We start from the raw sequence: 19,219 nt of genomic DNA, 5'->3' as shown, positions 1-19,219 counted from the left end.
TCTGTGAGGCAGGCTGTGGTTTTGTTTCGTTTTGTTTTGAACTTACAATTGAACACAAAAACAAAAGTGCACAGGTTGTGAGCACACACGAGCTGGTGAGTTCTCACAAACAAAATAGCGAGTGGGTGCCTGGGTGGCTCAGTGAGTTAAGCGTCCAACTTTTGATCCCAGCTCACGGCATGATTTCACCGGTGGGGAGTTCGAGTCCCACTTCGGTCTGGTCTGCTAGACGATAGTGCAGTGATGCGGAACATGCTTGGGATTTTGTCTCCCTCCCTGCCCCTCCATAGCTCCCCCGCGCCAGCGCTCGCTCCCTCTCTCAAAATAAATAACTTAAAAAAAAATAATTTTAATAAACAACAACAACAACAACAACAACAACAACAACACAGGGAGCAACAGCACTGGAAACAGAAGGGCAACCCAACCCCACAAACCTTGCCGGGGCAGCCCCACCCACCGTCCTCAAGTCTGCGGCTTTCCCTGCAGGAGGGCCCTCCAGGCGCGATGCGGGATTGGGAGGGGGAGGGGGGGGTCGTGCGTCCCCAAGTCCCCGGTCCCCTGGACAACCCGGGCCCCCTCCCCTGCAGCTCTGGGCCCTCCCCCACGCCCTCCTCGTGCAGCCCCGGCCCCCTCTCCTTCTCCAGTACAGTCTCGCCCCCGCCTGAGCAGCTCCCAGCCCGGGCCTTTGGAGGCAGCCAGTAGCTCGCGTCCTGCCTCCCCTGGGCCCAGCTGGGGAGCCTCAGCCCCTCGGGCCTCCCCCAACCCTCGCCATCGGCCCCGCCCTCCTGGCGAAGTCGGCGGATCCTCTCCTGGAGTCGGGTGGGCGGGAGGTCCCGGGTGGGCGGGAGGTCCCATCGGCGCCTGCGCGTGGGGCGGGCGAAAAGAGCCCGGAACCCTGCTTCCTGCCTCGCGTTTCCCGCCGGTGGGGTCGGAGCGCTGCAGTGGGCGCGCCCGCACCGCGGCCGTCGGACTCGGGTCACTATGGCAACGCGGCGGGGCCGGAGGCTGCGGCGGACGGTCGTTCCGGGTGAGCCGTGGACTTGGGCGCCTCGCGTGGGAGGTGCGCTCGTTGCCGCTTTTCGGGTCACCTTTAACGGGTCTGGTTGGAAGCCCCCGAGATTTGGTGGTCCTGGCGGACCCGGGCCGCGGGGCCCCGCGCTCTGGGCCGGGGCGGGGGCAGGTCCGCGGGGTCCTGGGCTCGGCCGGGCGCCCCGGGGGTGGGAGTGGGGGGCAGGTCCGCGGGGTCCCGCTCCCCGAGCCGTGCGGTTCCCCCGCAGACCCGCCGCGTCTCGCGGGTTTCGGGCCCTTCGGGTCCCCACAGCGACCCCGGGTGGGCCGTGCAGGTGGGGACGCCGCAGCCCTGCGCCAGCCCTGCGGCGGGTGAGGATGGGCTCAAACCAGGCCGCCTGGCCCAGAGATTTCCCGCCCACCCCCCACCCCCCGCCATTATTTGAGACTTACACAAAAGTTGCACAAGTAGTACAAAGACTACCCCGCACGTTTTGCAGAGATTCCCCCAAATGTTACGTCTCCTCTTGCGGGCAGGTCGGGGCAGCTCTCATGGCGCACCCAGGGAATTAGCAGCGCTCCTCCAGAAGCAGGGTTCCTGCAGACTCCGCACATACGGCTCCATGACTTTACTCTCGAGGATTCCGGTCCTTACTCTTCTGCAGTCTGGAGCGATCCCTGAGTCTAACTGTCACTTTTTAGGAGCCACCTGTTTTGTGGAATGCTCCTTAATTTGGGTTTGTCTTAGGTTTCCTTGTGATTAATTACAAGATGCATTTTTTAATTTTACTTTTATTTATTTTTAAAGTTTATTTATTTATTTTGAGAGAGATGGAGAGCAGGGGAGGGGCAGAGAGAGAGAGAGAGAGAGAGTTTCAAGCAGGCTCCAGGCTCCGAGCTGTCAGCACAGCGCCCGATTTTTAAGTAATCGCTGCACCCAGCAAGGAGCTCGAACTGACCCCCCACCCCCTGAGATCAAGAGTCCCAGTTCTTCCGACTGAGCCAGCAACGTGCTCCAGGTTATGCATTTGTTATATAAGAAAGCCTCAACGGCGAAGGTGTGCACTTCCGATGCGTCGTATCAGGAGGCAGGTGATGCTGCTCTGTCCGTTAGTGGTGGCACTTTGGTTAAGTGGCTTAGGTGGTGTGTCCTTTATATTTTTTTATTTTTATTTATTTTTATTTTTTTTTCAACGTTTATTTATTTTTGAGACAGAGAGAGACAGAGCATGAACGGGGGAGGGGCAGAGAGAGAGGGAGACACAGAATCGGAAACAGGCTCCAGGCTCCGAGCCATCAGCCCAGAGCCCGACGCGGGGCTCGAACTCACGGACCGCGAGATCGTGACCTGGCTGAAGTCGGACGCTTAACCGACTGCGCCACCCAGGGGCCCCTGGTGGTGTCTCCTTTATAAAGTTACTATTTTTTCGTTTGTAAGTAATAAACACCTTGTGGGGAGGTAATTTGAGGCTATATAAATAACTTGTTTCTAACCATACTTTCTACCATTACAAACGGGTGTTTTCTGAAACTATTATTAATCATATTTACCAAATGAAGATTTTTTTTTTTAATTTCCATTATTCTTTCTATATATTAAAGTAGGCTCCACACCAGGTGTGGGGCTTGAACTCACAATCCTGAGATCGAGAGTCGCAGGCCGTACTGACTGAGCCAGCCAGGTGCCCCAAGAACCTTCCCTTCTCGCTATTTTTCTATGCATTTATGTTGGTATACAGGTTTTTATTTTGTGTCTCCCCCCTCCCCCCACCTCCGTTGGTTATAATCCACTGCTATAATTTATTTTGTTGCTGATTTTCCAGATTTGAGCTTTGGGAGGCTTTTCAGGTTGGCTTCCGTGTCCTTTCAGCATGTTCCCTAACATTTTTGAGCCCTTATTTTCTGGCACCACCAGATGCACCAGGCTCGTGTTGTGTTTCCTTGACCTGGCCTGAGTCAGTCATTTCTCTAAGGAGCTCTGCTTCCTTTTAGTTCCTTCCTTCTTCTCTTTTTTCTTTTCTTTTCTTTTCCTTTCTTTTCTTTTCTTAAGATATTTTTTTTTTAATTTTTTTTTAACGTTTTATTTATTTTTGAGACAGAGAGAGACAGAGCATGAATGGGGGAGGGGCAGAGAGAGAGGGAGACACAGAATCGGAAGCAGGCTCCAGGCTCTGAGCCATCAGCCCAGAGCCCGACGCGGGGCTGGAACTCACGGACCGCGAGATCGTGACCTGAGCTGAAGTCGGACGCTTAACCGACTGAGCCACCCAGGCGCCCCAAGATATTTTATTATTTTCAAGTCAGCTCTACATCCAACCTGGGGCTCGAACCTATAACCCCAAGATCAAGAGTTGCAAGCTCCACTGAGTGAGCCAGCCAGGCGCCCCCCCCCCCCCCCCCCCCCCCCCCCCCCCCCGCCTTTTAGTTTCCAAGGAGGTGTTTAGAAACCAAGATCAGGTTGTAGGTATGCTTTATTGCAACTGGAGGGTCGTTGCCTTTTGGGTTTCTCAGTGGGTGGAGCTAGGAAACCTATATTTATTCACACCAGACACATCTGTATGTATTTCTGTGTGTGTAGATCTGTGTGTATATTAAAGGCTGTGAATTTATATTGATATCTCCAATTCCAATTAATTATCCCAAGGTTCATTCTACATTTCTTTTCCTCTCTAAATCTGGTTCCTATTGTCCTCAATGTATTTACTTATCTGCTCAATCCTAGACCACATATGAAGTAATTTCAGAATTTCTAGTCCATATTTCTGTTAAAAACAAACCTATTAGAGGATAATATTTGCATACAGTTGTTTTGTGTTTATCCTTACAATATATAAAGTTTTTTATGAAGTTATTTTAGTGTATTTTTTAAAATTCTTAAATATTTTTTCAATTTATTTTTGGGAGAGAGAGAGAGAGAGACAGAGTGTGAGTGGGGGACAGGCAGAGATAATTTGAAGTAGGCTCCAGGCTCTGAGCTATCAGCATAGAGCCTGATGTGGGACTCGAACTCACGAACCTCGAGGTCATAACCTGAACCGAAGTCAGGCGCTTAACCCACTGAGCCACTCAGGAACCCCAGGGCATTTTTTTTTTTTTCTAATTTTTTTTTAATGTTTATTTTTGAGAGACAGAGACAGAGTGCAAGTGGGGGAGGGGCAGAGAGGGAGACACAGAATCCGAAGTAAGCTCCAGGCCCTGAGCTGTCAGCACAGAGCCCAATGTGGGGCTTGAACTCCCGGACCGTGAGATCGTGACCTGAGCTGAAGCTGGATGCTTAACCAACTGAGCCACTCAGGTGCCCTGTTTTGTTTTGTTTTTTAATGTTTTATTTGAGAGAGTGCACATGTGCTTGAGCAGAGGGAGGGGTAGCGAGAGAAGGAGAGAGAATCCCATGCTGGCTCCACACTGTCAGCGTGGAGCCCAACACGGAGCTCTGTGTCACAAACCGTGAGATCATGACCTGAGCCGAAGTCAAGAGTCAGTTGCCTAACTGACTGAGCCACCTGGGCGCCCCGTGTTTTTTGTTTTGTATCGTTTGCATTTATATTAATCATTTGTGATGAGGTTAGATTCAGTTGTTTCTGTTTGTATTTCATTATGTTTTTTTTTTTTTTAATGTTTATTTATTTTTGAGACAGACACAGAGTGTGAGTAGGAGAGGGACACAGAGAATCTGAAGCAAGCTCCAGGCTCTGACCTGTCAGCACAGAGCCTGACACGGGGCTCGAACCCAGGAACTGTGGGATCATGACCTGAGCCGAAGTCTGACGCCCAAGTGACTGAGCCACCCAGGTGCCCCTGTATTTCATTATGATTTTAAGCTTTGGTATGTAAACCATGTGATTCTCAAAAGTCAGCAGCTCTTGGGGCACCTGGCTGGCTCCATTGGTGGAGGCAAAGTGGCTCTTGATCTCAGGGTTGTGAGTTCAAGCCCCATGTTGGGTGTAGATTACTTAAATGAAGAAAGAAAAAAAGTCAGCAGCTCTTAGCTAGAAGATGATTCGGTTTCCCTTTCCTTTATTATTTTATTTTTCATTTACTCCATGTTTGTTTTTGTTTGTTTTGGCAAAGGGATTTGGCAGGTGTAAATTCACATAGAAAAGTGCCGCATACCCCTCACTCCCGACAAGGGCCGCTAGTGGAATTCAGACCTACCCGTGGCTCATCTCTCCTGTTTCAGAGTTTACAAATGGTTGTGGGTGCTGTTTGGCAGTCAGTGAAGGATGGGAAAACAGACTTGTGGTCACAGATGTGTGATTTTCATCCATCCCCTAGATATCCTTGAAAGATTGCGGGTGCTGAGTGTAGCTCAGGTGGCCCATTCTCGGGGGGCTGGCGTTGAGCCCCCGTATTGCGTGTAGAACAGATGAGCCATCATCTCTGGACTTGCCTTTGAGCACCACAAAAGATGGTTTGTAAATTAAGCTCACTAAGTATACTTCCAACAAGATGACATTGCTTGATGAGGTAGGTCTGAGTTCTTCTGCGTTAGGGACTTATCTTACTAGTAGCCGAGTCCAAAGCCGAATGCATCCATCCCGAGCCACGGTCCTTTAGGGGAAGGAGGTAAAGAGAAACCCCCGCTTTGGATGGCTCTCTGCTCGGCCAGTGTGCGTGAACAGCCTGTTCATAAGCGTCTAGTGACCGACTTTTAGCCTTTACAAATGGCCCCTTTGTGTAAATTGTAGAGTCTGTAACTGCTTGTGTTTTAATGAGGTTACGCAGTGCTTTTCCAATTAGTGATTATCAAATGTTTATTGTAGAAGAAATTGCTTCAAAGTTTTGGTCAGCCGCAGAGGGCGATTAATTCTAATTAATCCTAATCCTGTGTGTGGATTGGGTAACCCCCTGGTTTATCTCCGACGAGTTCTACTCTATCTGGCGGTCTAGGCGAGGGGGAGGGTCTTTGTGGATCAGGAGCATCTTGTCACACTCCTTGCATCTAGTCACTGTGGGGGAGGTGGGGACACCCCCAGGGCAAGGGGAGCCCCCTGCAGAGCCCACTGTGCTTGGAAAGCTCTTTATCTGCCTGCTACCTCTTTGTGGTTCATTGGGACTCACCCTCCGTCTTGAACTCCTTCCTCTTAACCGGGGAGCCGGCTGTCAAGCAGACTTGGCACGGACCCCACCTGCAGCTCGGGCGGTCTTGGGCTCTGTCCTAGTTTGTGAGGAGCTGAGGATCTCACTGGAAGCCTCTCCCTCCCTGTGCTGAGTGCGGAAGGCCAAGCCCCGGGTGTTGCCCCCCGGCCTCCGACCCGGCTGGCCCGTGTGGCCAGGGTCGCCCGCGGCAGAGCACTGGTGGGGCTCCGGCAAGTGAGTCCCAAACTGCTCCACGCTCCTGGCAGCCCTGTCTTAACACTGGGGCACATTCAGGGGAACTGATGGCTGAGGTCGACTTCCAGATGGGGCTTGGGTCTGTGTGGGACCAACAGGTTTTCTGTGGGTGGGAAACGAGGGCTTTCGCGAGGGGCTGTTTCCATCTTCCTAACAGCCAGGGGTCTGCAGGTGCTTTTGTACGGCATCTGCCTGAGATAAACGGGTTAGAAAGCTCCGTGTCTTAACAAATGAGAAGATCGAAGCGATGACGTGACCTGGCGCGTCCCTGCTCCACCCCCGGCTGACCCCACAGGCCCTCCTAGAACACCGTGGATGCCGCAAGCAAAGCCACCTTAACTGTGGGTCTCTCCCTTCTGTGGAGATTTCTTTCTGCCGTTTCCCCAGAAGTCTCACGTGGTTCCCCCTGAAAACTGGGTGCTTGTCGGGGACATCTGCTGGCTGACAGGCAGATTGCGTCCAGACTCTGAAGCTGTGATGTTTAAAGCCCATTAATGTCAGCCTCGGGGCTTTTAGGGTTATCCTGTGGTGAGATTTACAGGGCGGCAGGGCGCAGGCTGTCCCGTGATGGGGTAAGGAGGAAAGGGGCACCCGGCGCTGGCGTCAGGTTGCTTGTGGGTCCCGAGTGCCATAGAATCTGGCCTGCATGGTGGAAGCTGGTCTCTAGGGAGGGAGCTGCGGTGGGCAGCAAAGGCCAGGCCCTGTCCCCTCATTCTTCGTTTACTATGCCGAACAGGTTGAACTTTGCCTTGCAGGTGGCCAGAGCCACGTGCGTGGTATCACGTGGTCAGCTGTCTGTATTACAAGAGTAACTCCTGTGGGTGGCTGTGCAACCAGTGCATTTAAGAGGCAGGCCTGGTGGCGGGGCCCGTGACACAGGACAGGGCGCTGAGGAGCAGTCTCCAGAAGCAGGGAGGCCTGTTGACCTCGCAGACCGTGGTGTGTTATCTGTGAAGGACCATAGTGGTGACTCATGGGCACTTGGGGAGACAGTCTGAGTCATCACGGTAGCAGGGGCGTTGTTTACTGGTGTGTGTTTGCCTGAATCCTGATCCTGTCCCTGTGAGTGGGCGCGGTCACGTGGGTGGCCTATGTGTCGGTTTTTGTTGACCAGACTGCCAGACTCCAGAGCTCCTGGGCCCCACGCTGGCCCCTCGCTCATACAGCTCCCCTGCTAGTTGGGGTGTGTGTGTGTGTGTGTGTGTGTGTGTGTGTGCGCGCGTGTGTGTGTGTGTGTTGGGTGTTGGGTGGTTTGGGCAGCCAGTAGATAGACAGCGTGGACGAACCCCTAACCGTGGAGGTCGCCAGTTCCACACCAGGGCTCTCCCTGGGCTTTTGGGCTGGCCTGCCGTAACCCCGGTTTCCCCGTGGTCCTGGGAGCCCTCTAGCCAGCACAGGGACCGTGACCTGGCCGGGACGTGCAAGCCTCATAGAGGCCACGCAGAACCCCTTCCTGCTCTTCCCTCGTGGGCTTCCCTGGCCTGTGTGCAGAGTCGCCCCGTGTCCTCAGCCGCTCTCATCTTGCCCCAGGCTGACAGACAGACCATCGGTGCGGTGACCTTACTGTCTGTCTCCAGTAGGTAAAACAGTCCCTGGCACCTACTGAGTGCTAAACAGATACTTTTTAAATGAGTAAATGGGTGAATTTAAGAAAGGGAACTGTGTCTGGTGGAATTTTATATTACCAGCCTCGGTTTTTCTGGTTACACAGTTGTAGCACCTGAAATATAATCGGAGGGGTTTGCTCCTGAATGAAATGAACTGTTGTCATCACCTTCTGTGTGCTGGGGCTTGGGGCTCAGAACCCAGTCCGAGGTGCCCTCTGCACATCCTAGCTGTCTGCTTGGGGAAGGTGCTTGGCCACTGACTGAACTTGAAGCCAGTAGCTTCCTTTATTACTGAATGAAACACTTTTAAAAGTGAGTCTATAGTTTTTCTGTGATTCATTTATACATCCATTAACACATCTGAAGGGTGAGGGCTGGTGATCGGAGCGTGGGGTGCTTGGGTGTTTGGGACTGAGAGAAACCATGACCAGGGCGGCCAGGGCAGGCCAGGTGCTTCAGCAGACAGGGGGCCGTTCCCTGTGGTGGAGCCACCTCGGGGTCTGACCCCACCCGGCACATGGCAGCAGGTGCTGGGCTCCAGGGCCTGACGTGTCCCAGCCCTGAGAGAACAGGACTATGTGGAACGGGAAGCCCTGGGCAGTTAGCCTTTTTCCTTCCACTTACAGGATCCCTTTGGCACCCCTGAGTGAGTGGAGCAGAGGGGCCAGTCCAGGGGTCTTGGCAGCGAGAGCCCTGGATGGTGGCCAAGGTGCGTGGGGAGGAGAGGAAGCGGGAAGTCAAGGCTCATCCCACGTGTTTAGCTTGGGCAGCTGGATAGAGGGGTGCCTTGGAAGGAGCCAAGGAAACTGGGGGGGCAGGAGCCTGGGGTGGCGCTCAGGTGGCAGGCAGGTGCTGGATGGGTGTGTCGCAGCCGAGGGCAGGTTGAAGCCGGCTTACTGGGCGAGGCCCGGAGGCTAGCAGGAATGGGGCTGCGGAGGGGTGCTGCCCTGCTCCAGACCCTGCAGGGCGGAGACCTCGGCTGCCCCTGGCGATCATGCCCCTGCCTCCCAGGTCTCCCTTCCGCTCTGGGAGCTCGGCCTGCGTGCGTGGGGGCCTTTTCCTCCACCAAGCATCCTCTGCGGTTGAACTTGGTTCCGAGTGACTGCCTGGGGGTTAGCACGGACCCCACAGATTAGGTTCAGGGCTCCGTCCCGCAAGACCGACCCCGCCCGGATGCCTCTACTTCAGAAGACCACTCGACGACCCCTCTTCGGGTTCAGCTTGCTAGAGCAGCTCACAGAGCTCAGGAACGTTCTTTGTAGCTCCCCAGCATATTCTAAAGGGTATGGCTCAGGGACAGCCGGAGGGAACGGGTGCAACGGGTGAAGTGTCCGGGAGGCAGACCTTCCGTGCCGTCTCAGGGCACCTCTGTGTGCTCCCCGACCCCTTCACCGAGGGTTTCTGTGGAGGTCGTCACTCAGGCGTGACTGATTGAGCCGTGGGCCACGGGCGATGGGTCGGCCTCCAGCCCCTGGCCTCCCGCTGGAAGGGAAGTTGGGGGGTGGGATGGAAAGTCCCAGCCCCGCAGCCCCCAGGTTGGCTCCCCCGGCAGCCGGCTCCAGAGTCCCCTCATAAGCCCAGGGGCGGAGAAACAGAAGATACCCTTTCACCTGGGATCGTTTCAGGACCTGGGCACAAAAACTAAGCTAACAGCAGCTGCCCCCGTAGCTCCCGTCGCTCGGCGTGGTGAGGGTCTTCGGAGGTGTGTGCCAGGAACCGCGAATGAAGCCAACACGTGTTCCTTACTACGTGGCGTATCGCTGGGCCCCGCTGTCTCCACAGCCCTGTGCGGGCCCTCCGGACTCAGCTGCTCCTCTCTCTTGCAGAGTCGCCCCAAGACTGGCTGGGCTGGGACCGGGCCCTGAGGGTGAGGGGCTATGAGGGCGTGTCACACGATGCTGAGAACAGTGTCCCCTCCACAGAGCAGGCCTGTGGGCCAGACCCAGCCTGTGCCGTCCGTGCTCTGAACTGAGGGGTTGGTGCAGAGCCTGTGTCCCACGGAGCCCTCGACACCCGCTGCCCTCTGTGGGAGGGGCTGGCCGGCGCCGTCCTGCACGTCTCACTGCTCTTGTAGGAGGACCTTCGTAAGGGAGTCATTCAGGTCTGGTGTCAGTGCCGAGAAGATACTGGCTTCGCCTGGGAAATCGCCTTGCTTTTTCCTTACCAGACTCGTGGGCCCTGTGCTCGAGCCTGTTCTTGGTACTTTGTCCTCCGTCGTCTGAGACGCGCTGGTTGCGTGGCCTCTGTTGCCCGCTTTTGATGGTTATCACGTTGTTTTCCCCTCTCCCTTTCTGTGTCCTAAGCACTGTTCTGTGAGCTCAGCTGACCTGTGCTCAAAACCTGGTCGAGTGTCTCTACTGTTGGCTGGGGTGGCTGAGCACAGAGCACCCATTTCCTGTGAAAGGCACGTTATTTCTGGGGTCCTGACAGTATCTGGGGATTTTCCAATACCGGCCAGGACCGTCTTGACAGTTTCTCTTTTACTTTTTCTTCCCTTCCTTCCTTCCTTCCTTCCTTCCTTCTCTCTTCCCACTTGTAGCCAGAATTACTGTCAAACTCCACTCATTGGGCCAGAGACCCGTGTGGTGGCAGCAGAAGACGTGCCCTTCAGGCAGCGTGCTACCAATGCTTGTGAATTTATTGGGTTTTTTTTTTCATTCTATTGCCAAAACGTTATAGTAACAGATTGGGTATATGGATCACTTTTTGTTGGTGGTTTTTGTTCTTAGTAACTTCAGGAGTGAAGTGAACTTCATGCCCCCAAAAGTAGTGATGCTGATTTAGTGTTGCTGACCAGAGAGCGGTAGCTTGCTTAAGAATTCTAGAGTTACCGTAAAGAAAACAAAAAGCAGTAAGCAGCCCCTTCAGTTCTCCTGTTTCTGAGTTTGTCGGTGTTTCCTATATGCTGACCAGGGTCGACCGCTGTTGATGCTGTGGGGACCACTTCAGGCGTGGCTGCATTGTAACCTCTGTGGCCCCCTTTCCGAGTGTCACCTCAGGCCTCTGAAGTCCCGCCCACTGTCCCTCTCCCCCAGTCCGACTGAGCCACCCAGGCACCCCCATTTTAGATTCTTTGGGATGACACTGGTACTCAAATGTCACTTCTGGGTGCCTGCCTGGAATGCTCCCGGCCCTTCTGGAAAGGTGTTGTCAGAGAAGGGCTGCTGTCTGTCCCCAGGGTGACAGTGGCCCTTGGGCCCAGCCTGCCTGCCCTCTGGGCTCGCTGTGAGGCCTCCCGCCTGTTCCTGTAGGTCAAGGCTCGGAGCACCACGTGGTTTTACAGGTGGGGATCCACTCCTCTGCCAGGTGATGCGCCCTCAGCGGTCTGTGTGGCCTTGGGCTCACCTGGTGAGGGGCAGCCCTTGCCCACACCTCCCACGCAGCCCTGCGGCCCGTCCTTGGCAGAGACGGAGGAGCGAGAGGTCTTAGACACTTAGAGCAGTTTGACAAAGGAGCTTTATGCTGTGGACTCTGAATGTTAACGACTCGGACTTGTGTGTTATATGCCTTTGTGTTTTCATCTTATTTTCCTCCGGTGCTTTATTTATTGTGTTTCAGAGAAGCGCCACTCCGCGACGGATTGGAGATAAGAGAGCAGAGGAAGCTGCTCGAGTGCGGCGGGGGGAGCGCCCCCCGAGCGGAGCCGTGTGTGCGACGGGCGGGCCGCTGGCTCTCGGAAGCTTCTGGGCTCCAGTCCTCGCTCAGCTCCTTCGCTGCCTCGTTTTCTCATCTGCAAAGAGGGAGAGTGCTTCGCGGGCCTGTTCAAAGGACCTGGCTCTGTCCCCGTCTTCCCTTCCTCGGTGGTCCTAGACATCCTGCCCCGCTCCCTCTGCTGCAGGGTGAGGACAGGGTAGAAAGGGCCCTTTGGAAGGTACGTGTGACCACACAGCCGCTCACTGGCCCCGAGCGTCCTCCCGCTCGGCGACAGCGATGCCACAGATGGGGATCTGAGGGGGGCGCGCGGCGGAAGGACGGCCAGAGCCCCTGACTCTGTGCCCCCCTCCCCCGCCGCAGCGGCCCCGATGCTGCCGCCGCCCTCGGAGCAGGCCCTGGGCCAGCTACTGGCTCGCAAGGAGGAGGAGTGGAGGGCGCTGCGGGCCCACCGCTGCCAGCTGCAGGAGGCCGCGCTGCAGGATGCGCACAGCCAGCTGCACGAGGCGCAGGGGGCGCTGCGGCGCCTGCGGGAGGACTTCGTCTACAACCTGCAGGTGCTGGACGAGCGGGACCGCGAGCTGGAGCGCTACGACACCGCGTTCGCCCAGGCCCGGGCCCGGGAGGAGGCGCGGCAGGCGGAGGTGAGCGAGCTGAGGGTGGAGGCGGCCCGGCTGAGGCGGGCGCTGGCCAGCGAGGCCCGGCGGCTGGACGACCTGCAGCGGCGGCACCAGCTGAACTTGGAGGAGCACCGGCTGGAGCTGGAGCGCGCGCACAGGTGAGGCGGCCCCGCCCCGCGGCGCGGGGGACGAACGGGACACTGCTTGAAACGCTGGCCGTTGTCTCCACGGATGACAAATCTGTATCATTTCAACATTTATTTATTTTTTTTTGGGGGGGGACAGAGAGAGACAGAGCATGAACGGGGGAGGGGCAGAGAGAGAGGGAGACACAGAATCGGAAACAGGCTCCAGGCTCTGAGCCGTCAGCCCAGAGCCCGACGCGGGGCTGGAACTCACGGACCGCGAGATCGTGACCTGGCTGAAGTCGGACGCTTAACCGACTGCGCCACCCAGGCGCCCCTGTATCATTTCAATAAAAGCTGTTCGAGTTCGTAACTGTTAATGATGCAAAATATGTTTCAATCCCCAAACTCCATGAGCTCACTTGAGACAGGCTGACCAGGAACCCAGCTCGGGTCAGAGGGTCCCGTTGGCTGGGCCCCCCGGGAGGCCGCTCACTGTTACACGCTTGTCTCGGCTGCTCCCCGGCTCCCCAGCGGGAAGACAGATACGACCGGCTTCATTTAAAAATCTGGTGTCCTTCCCCTGATTTCAGCCTGTACGTTCGTGATGTCATGTTAACACTTGGGGTCCACCTCCCTGGTGTGTGCGTGTGCGTGCATGCGTGTGTGTACACGCGAGCGTGTGTTGTGTGTGCACAGAGCGGTGGGCCGCATCCTGCAGGTTCTCTTGTCACTGAGTGGGGTCCTAAATAGCGGTTTGTTTTTGTAGGTTTATTTATCTTGAGAGAGAGAATACACGCGAGTGTGCGAGTAGGGGAGGGGCAGAAGGAGAGAGGGAGACAGAATCCGAAGAATCCGAAGTAGGCTCCAGGCTCTGGGCTGTCAGCACAAAGCCCAACGTGGGGCTGGAACTCCCGAACCGCGAGATCGTGACCTGAGCCAAAGTCGGAGCTTAACCCACGGAGCTCCCCAGGCGGCCCCCGAATAGTTTCTCACGTTGTTACGTACGTGCTTCAAGCACTTGTTAAAAAATCACAACAGTGAGGATATTCTTGTCATGACCATGACTTGTACCGTGAGGTGAAGATGGTCCGGTGAAAAGGAAAAGCTGCCGGAGGGGTCCGTTGCGTTCCCTCCAGGAGAGCTCGCTTTTACGCCCACAAAGTCGGGTCCCGCACACGCTGCCCACAACCTGCCCGTGGTGGTTTCCCGTCTGTCCGGGAAGCTGTTCTTCGTGTCATGCGCCGAGCTCTGCCACATCTTTTCAGATGGCTCCCTGGCCCTCTCAGTGGATACTGGGCCTGTTCGTTCCGGGCTCCGTGGCAGGTTGGGCGTGAGGGGAGGAGACCTCCCTCCGTTGGGCGCGGGCCCACGTCGGCTCACCAGCCTCTGGCCCGCAGGCCCTGTAACAACACACAGGCACGGTTTCCAGGGTCCCGAGAGGAAAGCCTGGAAGCCCGGAAGCCCGAGGTGCTCGCGGCCCTCTGCTGATTCTCCCAGCTCCGATGCAGCGTGTGAGGAAGCCCGCCATTTGTTCGGGCGGCGTGGTGCGTGACGTTCACACCCCACGCCACCTCGCTGGGGGGCCAGGGAACAGAGATGCAGAGTTCGGCCAAGGTCAGCGTCCCCCGGAGCCGGGGAGGGGCCCCATAACCTGCACCTGCAGGATGGATGTTGGCATTCTGGCCGTTCTCCAACTTCATCGTTAAAAATTACACCGTGATGTACCTGTACCATGAGTGGCAGGTGCTTTTAACGTTGTGACGTGGGCCAGCTTGCCCTCCGTGGACACGCTGATCTTCAAGCATCGTTCTTGGAGTGCCGTACATTTTATTTTTTTTTTAATGTTTATTTATTTATTTTGTGAGAGAGACACATGGGAGGGGCAGAGAAAGAGGGAGAGACAGAGAATCCCAAGCAGGCTCCCCGCTGTCAGCGCAGAGCCCAGTGTGGGGCTCGGTCCCAAGAAACGTGAGATCATGACCTGGTGCAAAATCAGGAGTCGGTCACTTCACTGACTGCATGCCACCCAGGTGCCCCAAGTGCTCTACATTTTAAAGTGTCTCCTCGGGTCACTTATTTGCCCATTCTTTTTTTTCTTTCTGTCTTTCTTTTCTCTGTCTCTCTTTTTTTTTTTTTTTTTTTTTTTTTGACAAATTTGAGACATTTTCGTCCATGACTTCTTCCAGTACATTTCAGCTCTCCTCTTTTTCCTCCATTCTGGGACTCAGTGGCACCAACACTCAGCTTTTGTGGCTGTCCCTCAGCTCCCTGGGCTCTGCTCATTTTTTCCAGTCTGTTTCTCTGTGTTATTTGATGGGGTGATTTCTGTTGTTCTGGTTTCAAGTTCATGGATTCTTTTCTCTGTCATGTTGTCACATTTGCTCGGCCGTTAAGCCGCCCGGCGAACCTTCTGTTCGGTTACGGAACCTCTTCGTGCTCAATTTCTGTTTGATTCTTTGTGAGTTTTTCTAAGGCTGCACTAAACTGCTTGTTGGAGTGCCTTAAATAATTAATGGCTGCTCTAAAGTCCTTATTAGAGAATTTGAACATCTGTGTCATCTTGGTGGTAGCACCTGTGACTGCCTTTTCTCTTCCTGGTTCTTGGTGCCTTTTGCTTGTGACTGGACACTTTGGGAATTGTGCTGTGCGACTCTGGACTCCATTCCAGGCTCTCTGTGCAGGCAGTGGCCCGTGCGGTGTGTAGCACGCGGGTCCCGTGGACTCTTCAGCAGGACTTTTGTTAACGCTGCAATGTTTGCATAGTGAGAAGAACGGTGAGATCGACCAGCAGCGGGAGCAGTATGAAAACCTGAAATGGAGGCTGGAGAGGAAGCTCGAGGAGCTGGATGGTGAACTTGCCCTGCAGAGGCAGGTAGGACGTTCCGACCGCGGCCCCGTCTCAGCTGCCGGCTGGAAACCGAGTTGTTGAGGGAAGTCGGCCTTTTTGTTAACTGTGTGGTGTCCGTGGGGTCCGCGTTGAATTACTGGGGCAGATTTCCATTCTGGGGTGGGCTGGGGGGTGTGGCGGGCGTCTGAACCTTCGTCTGTAGTAACTCCCTGGGTGTCTCTTTCCTCACAAAAGGATACACGTTGTCTCCCTTATTTATTTTAGAAAAAAGTATTGAAAAGTTAAAATTTGAGTGACTTACTGTAGAAAAGAGTTGGGGACTCACAGCGTGGTCACTGTATTTCTTTTGGGGAAAACCATAGGCGGCCAATCCTAAGTTTCGACAGAGTTGTGCCGGCTGGCAGGTGGTGCTTAAGCCTGTCACCACGGTTTCCCCTCCGTGACACTGAAACCCAGCCTGCACGTCTGACGGACTCAGCTGCGTTGGGGTTTGGCCGAAGTGGCCCGTTCTCGCTTGTGGAGCCGCATGGGTGCAGGTGCTGGGGTGACAGTCCCCCTGGCCTCCACGGAGCACGTGCTGAGCTGCTGTCCTGAGAGCAGCAGCAGTGTTCACGGAAACTGCATCCACGAAGGTCCTTGTGCTCCTCACAGCAGGGACACGGTTTTGACCAGAATTTTACAGGAGGGGGACTGAGCCCAGAATCCGTGACCCACCTGCCCGGGATCCTCTTCATACACGGCACAGACGTCATGTGAGTCCAGGACGTCTCCGGGGTGTGAGCTCTCACCACTGTTCTCCTGCCCTGGCATGGCCCTGGTCGGGGAGCCAAAGCTCCTGTCCCCTCAAGGGTCCTCTACTTAAAATAAGAGTCAGATTGACGTGAGGCGGGTTAAGAGGAGAAAACCAAGTGGGAACCCACACAGACAGGGAAATTCCAGAGACCCACCAAAATGAGATATACATGTCATTCTGAACTAAGGAGAAAGAGCTTTTGAAATCTCCTGCAGAGGATTTCTTTTAGAGTTTCCTGGAACTAAAGAACTTTGTCCATTATGGATGGATTTGGTTTTGGAAACGGCTCAAGTTGTTAGGGCACGAAACTGGGGCCAGAGCAGTTGTGACTTCACCGGGAGCTGAGGAGGTTTCCTGAGTCAGCACCAGGGTCACGTCCAGAGGAATTTCCAAAGGGCCCTGGGCAGTGGTGGGCCGTCCCAGTTAGCAGGCAGGCACTCAGCGGCCCCTGGAGGCAGCGATGACCCTGGGGAATGGTGGTCGGCTGGGCCGGGCCTCTGCTGTGACCCAGGCAGGCTCTGGCTCCAGCTCCCCCGTCAGTCAGGAGGGCCCCTCGCAGCCATGGGGAATGCTGGTTTTCCTACCGGCCCTACTTCTGGAAGGAAGGAAACGATGTTTAAACTCCCCAGCTCTGGTGTTGCACCCAAGGTGGCCGCTGGGAATGTGGTAGCATTTGTCTAACGTGGTTCTGGAACAGTCTGAGCCCATGCGGGTTCGCGGGGAGCGGGATGCTTTTGCTTGACCCCAACTCTGGTTGACCCAGGCTCTTACGTGCTCATTGGCTTCAGGGTTTCCTGTTTCTTGTTTCTAAGGATCTGTGTCCATTACTGACTTGTCAGAAGGGAGAATTGACTCAACGGTGATAATGGCTTTTCTCCTGAAAAATGAAATACAAGATAAAGGGAACTGAGTTGGTCTGTTTGACTCTTACTGTACCCGCGAGTTGTAGGCAGTGGGCTGAACGGAAGCTTTTTCTCTTTTTTCCCACTGTGTTGGTTAGCATCACGGGATTAGAAGCCACTGGAGTAGAAATGGAATGATTGATTTATTCGTTCATTTAGCAAAAAAAACATTTTTTTTAATTTTTTAAATGTTTTTTATTTTTGAGAGAGAGAGAGAGAGAGACAGAATCCGAAGTAGACTCCAGGCTCTGAGCTGTCAGCACAGAGCCTGGTGTGAGGCTCGAACCCATGAATCATGAGATCATGACCTGAGCCGAAGTCAGATGCTTAACCTACTGAGCCACCCAGGTGCCCCAACAAATATTTTTTTAACATGAACCGTGTGCTAGGCGTCCTCCCAGGCCCAGAGTTAGGATGTGGGTGAGCTGGCCCTCCATGGGGCAAGACGGACACCTGAAGGGTGTAGTCTCTGGTGGAATGTCCCAAGGGTGTCACCTGCATGACACAGTGAGGCAGGCTTGTGGGGCTGGCCTTTTTAAGGAGGGCGGTTAGGAAGAGGGCTTGTTAGCAGAAGTCTGCCAGTGGCAACCTGTGTGGAGGGCACACTTGGGGGGCCTGGGGCAGGCCTTCAAGGTCGAGGGGGGCTGAGGTGCTGATGCCATGTAGGGCTTACAGGCAGCAGCCCTGGGTAGAATGCCAATGATGTCAGGCTGCGTGGGAGGTGGCTCCTGGACGTCCCGGCCAGTGTGTTGGGTAAGAGGGGACTTTGCACTCCGGAGGTCAGCATGGGGAGGCCACGAGGTACGAGCTGGGAGCCTGGGGCATTGCCAAAGGGCAGGAGTAGACCCGGGAGCCTGGGCAGAGCCTTCAGTGGGAGGATGGGAGGTGAGGGGCCTGTCAGGGAACCAGCAGGAGAGTGGGCGCTCTGGAGCAAGAGGAGGGGTGAGAATAGGTGTGCACCGTTCTGGGGGCTGGGCAAAGGGTCCTTGTCACCCGGGCCAGAGCTCCGCCGCGTGACCCAGCCCCCCACAGCCCGCAGAACTTTGAGCAGAGACCAAATGCTTCGTGGTCTTGTAATATGTTAGGAGGAAAGAATCCCAAATGATTTTTGTATTCTGGTCCCAGTGAGTGTTACTCACGTGACTTCTCATACATCGTTTTGCTTTTCAAAGGATAAAAAGAGTGAAGTATGCTTTCCATTGTACTTCTCTGAGTGTCTCTGAGGCTCCCGCTGACCTTCCGAGATCCAGGGATCCAGCGTGGGCACGTCGCTGGGCAGGTGTGTGGCCCCCGCCTGCCTCCCCGGGAGACGGCAGACCAGGGAGGTGGCAGGTGTGGCCACACCGTCAGGCCGGCTTCAGCCTCCTCCCAGAGCCTCCTTTGCGTAGCCGAGTCTGTCTAGGTCTCTTCAAGAGCAGGGTCACTTGGGGTCCTGCTTGCTGTGCTGTGTTGTCTGTGCGCTTCTCCGTGGGGATGGGCTTCACGGGCCCGACGTTACCTCTGCTCTGACCGCAGGGCTGGGCCAGGTCACCGTGAGATTTCAGGGCAGGAGAGACCAAGACGAACTGCGGTTTTCTGCATCAGCCCAGTCTGCTTCTCCTCAGTGTGGCTTCTCCGTCCCTGTTCTCCTGAGGACCGAGCACGTCCACGCCTTTAGTCCACGGGCAGGTGGACCCTGTGGGGCTGTCTCTTCCCCTGAGACCATTGGGAACGGACAGTAAGAGACTAAACACGGAGAGAGCCGTGCAGTGGAGGGAGTGGAGGGGCCTCGGCTGGAGAAGCAGCAGCCCGCAGGGAGGGGCTGTTGGGAACGTGGTGCGGGGAGCTCAGGCCCCACGTGTGGTGGGGGCTGGCCTGGCGTCAGCTGGGGGTCTGTGTACGGGCAGCCACCCCCACGTGTGCAGACGGAGCAGCCAGCAGGCAGGAGCTCGGCACACTTCTCCGCGACAACGTGGAACTGCCCATCCGGGGAGAGGGAAGGCCGCGGGTGTGGACCCTGGTGCCTGCGGTGTGGGGCTGACAGGTGGGACCCCCATCCAGCGACAGTGCCCCGGTCGGCTCAGCGATTTACATACAGTACATGCACCCGTGTAAGGGCCGAGACGGAAGCCCCCGTCACCTGCGGTCCCAGCATGCGCCCTTGTGGTCAGTGAGCACCACTCTGGCCCCGGCGAGCGTGGGTCTGCTTCCTGCCGTTGCGGGGACTTGTGAATGTACCGGCCGGCTCCTCACCCGCGCGTGGACGTTTCGACATTTGCGTCATTTCCAGTTTGAGGCCATTAAGAATAAAGTTGCTGTGGCCGTTCTTGGCAGGTCTGCGTTTAT

The 19,219-nt window shown here is 55.6% G+C and overlaps 1 protein-coding gene across 5 annotated transcripts in view; it reads left to right on the top strand.

The window, feature by feature from the left end:
- Positions 1-344: 344 nt before the first annotated feature.
- The window catches only part of CCDC57 (coiled-coil domain containing 57), a 104,312-nt gene continuing 85,437 nt past the window's right edge, over positions 345-19,219 (top strand). For 2 of the 5 annotated variants that reach the window (XM_045489952.1, XM_045489954.1), the window contains exons 1-3: positions 11,645-11,731; positions 11,967-12,381; positions 15,115-15,223. In XM_045489952.1, coding sequence (XP_045345908.1) covers positions 11,975-12,381; positions 15,115-15,223 — 516 coding nt within the window. In that variant the 5' untranslated portion in view covers positions 11,645-11,731; positions 11,967-11,974. Of the gene's footprint in view, positions 1,064-11,510; positions 11,824-11,966; positions 12,382-15,114; positions 15,224-19,219 lie in introns of those variants that run through there. The other 3 variants (XM_045489951.1, XM_045489950.1, XM_045489953.1) reach the window with 3 other exon arrangements.

The sequence above is a fragment of the Leopardus geoffroyi genome, chromosome E1 (assembly GCF_018350155.1).
Source record: "Leopardus geoffroyi isolate Oge1 chromosome E1, O.geoffroyi_Oge1_pat1.0, whole genome shotgun sequence".
NCBI lineage: Eukaryota > Metazoa > Chordata > Mammalia > Carnivora > Felidae > Leopardus > Leopardus geoffroyi.
Note: the sequence above shows the minus strand (reverse complement) of the source record. Positions and strands in the feature narration are given on the sequence as shown.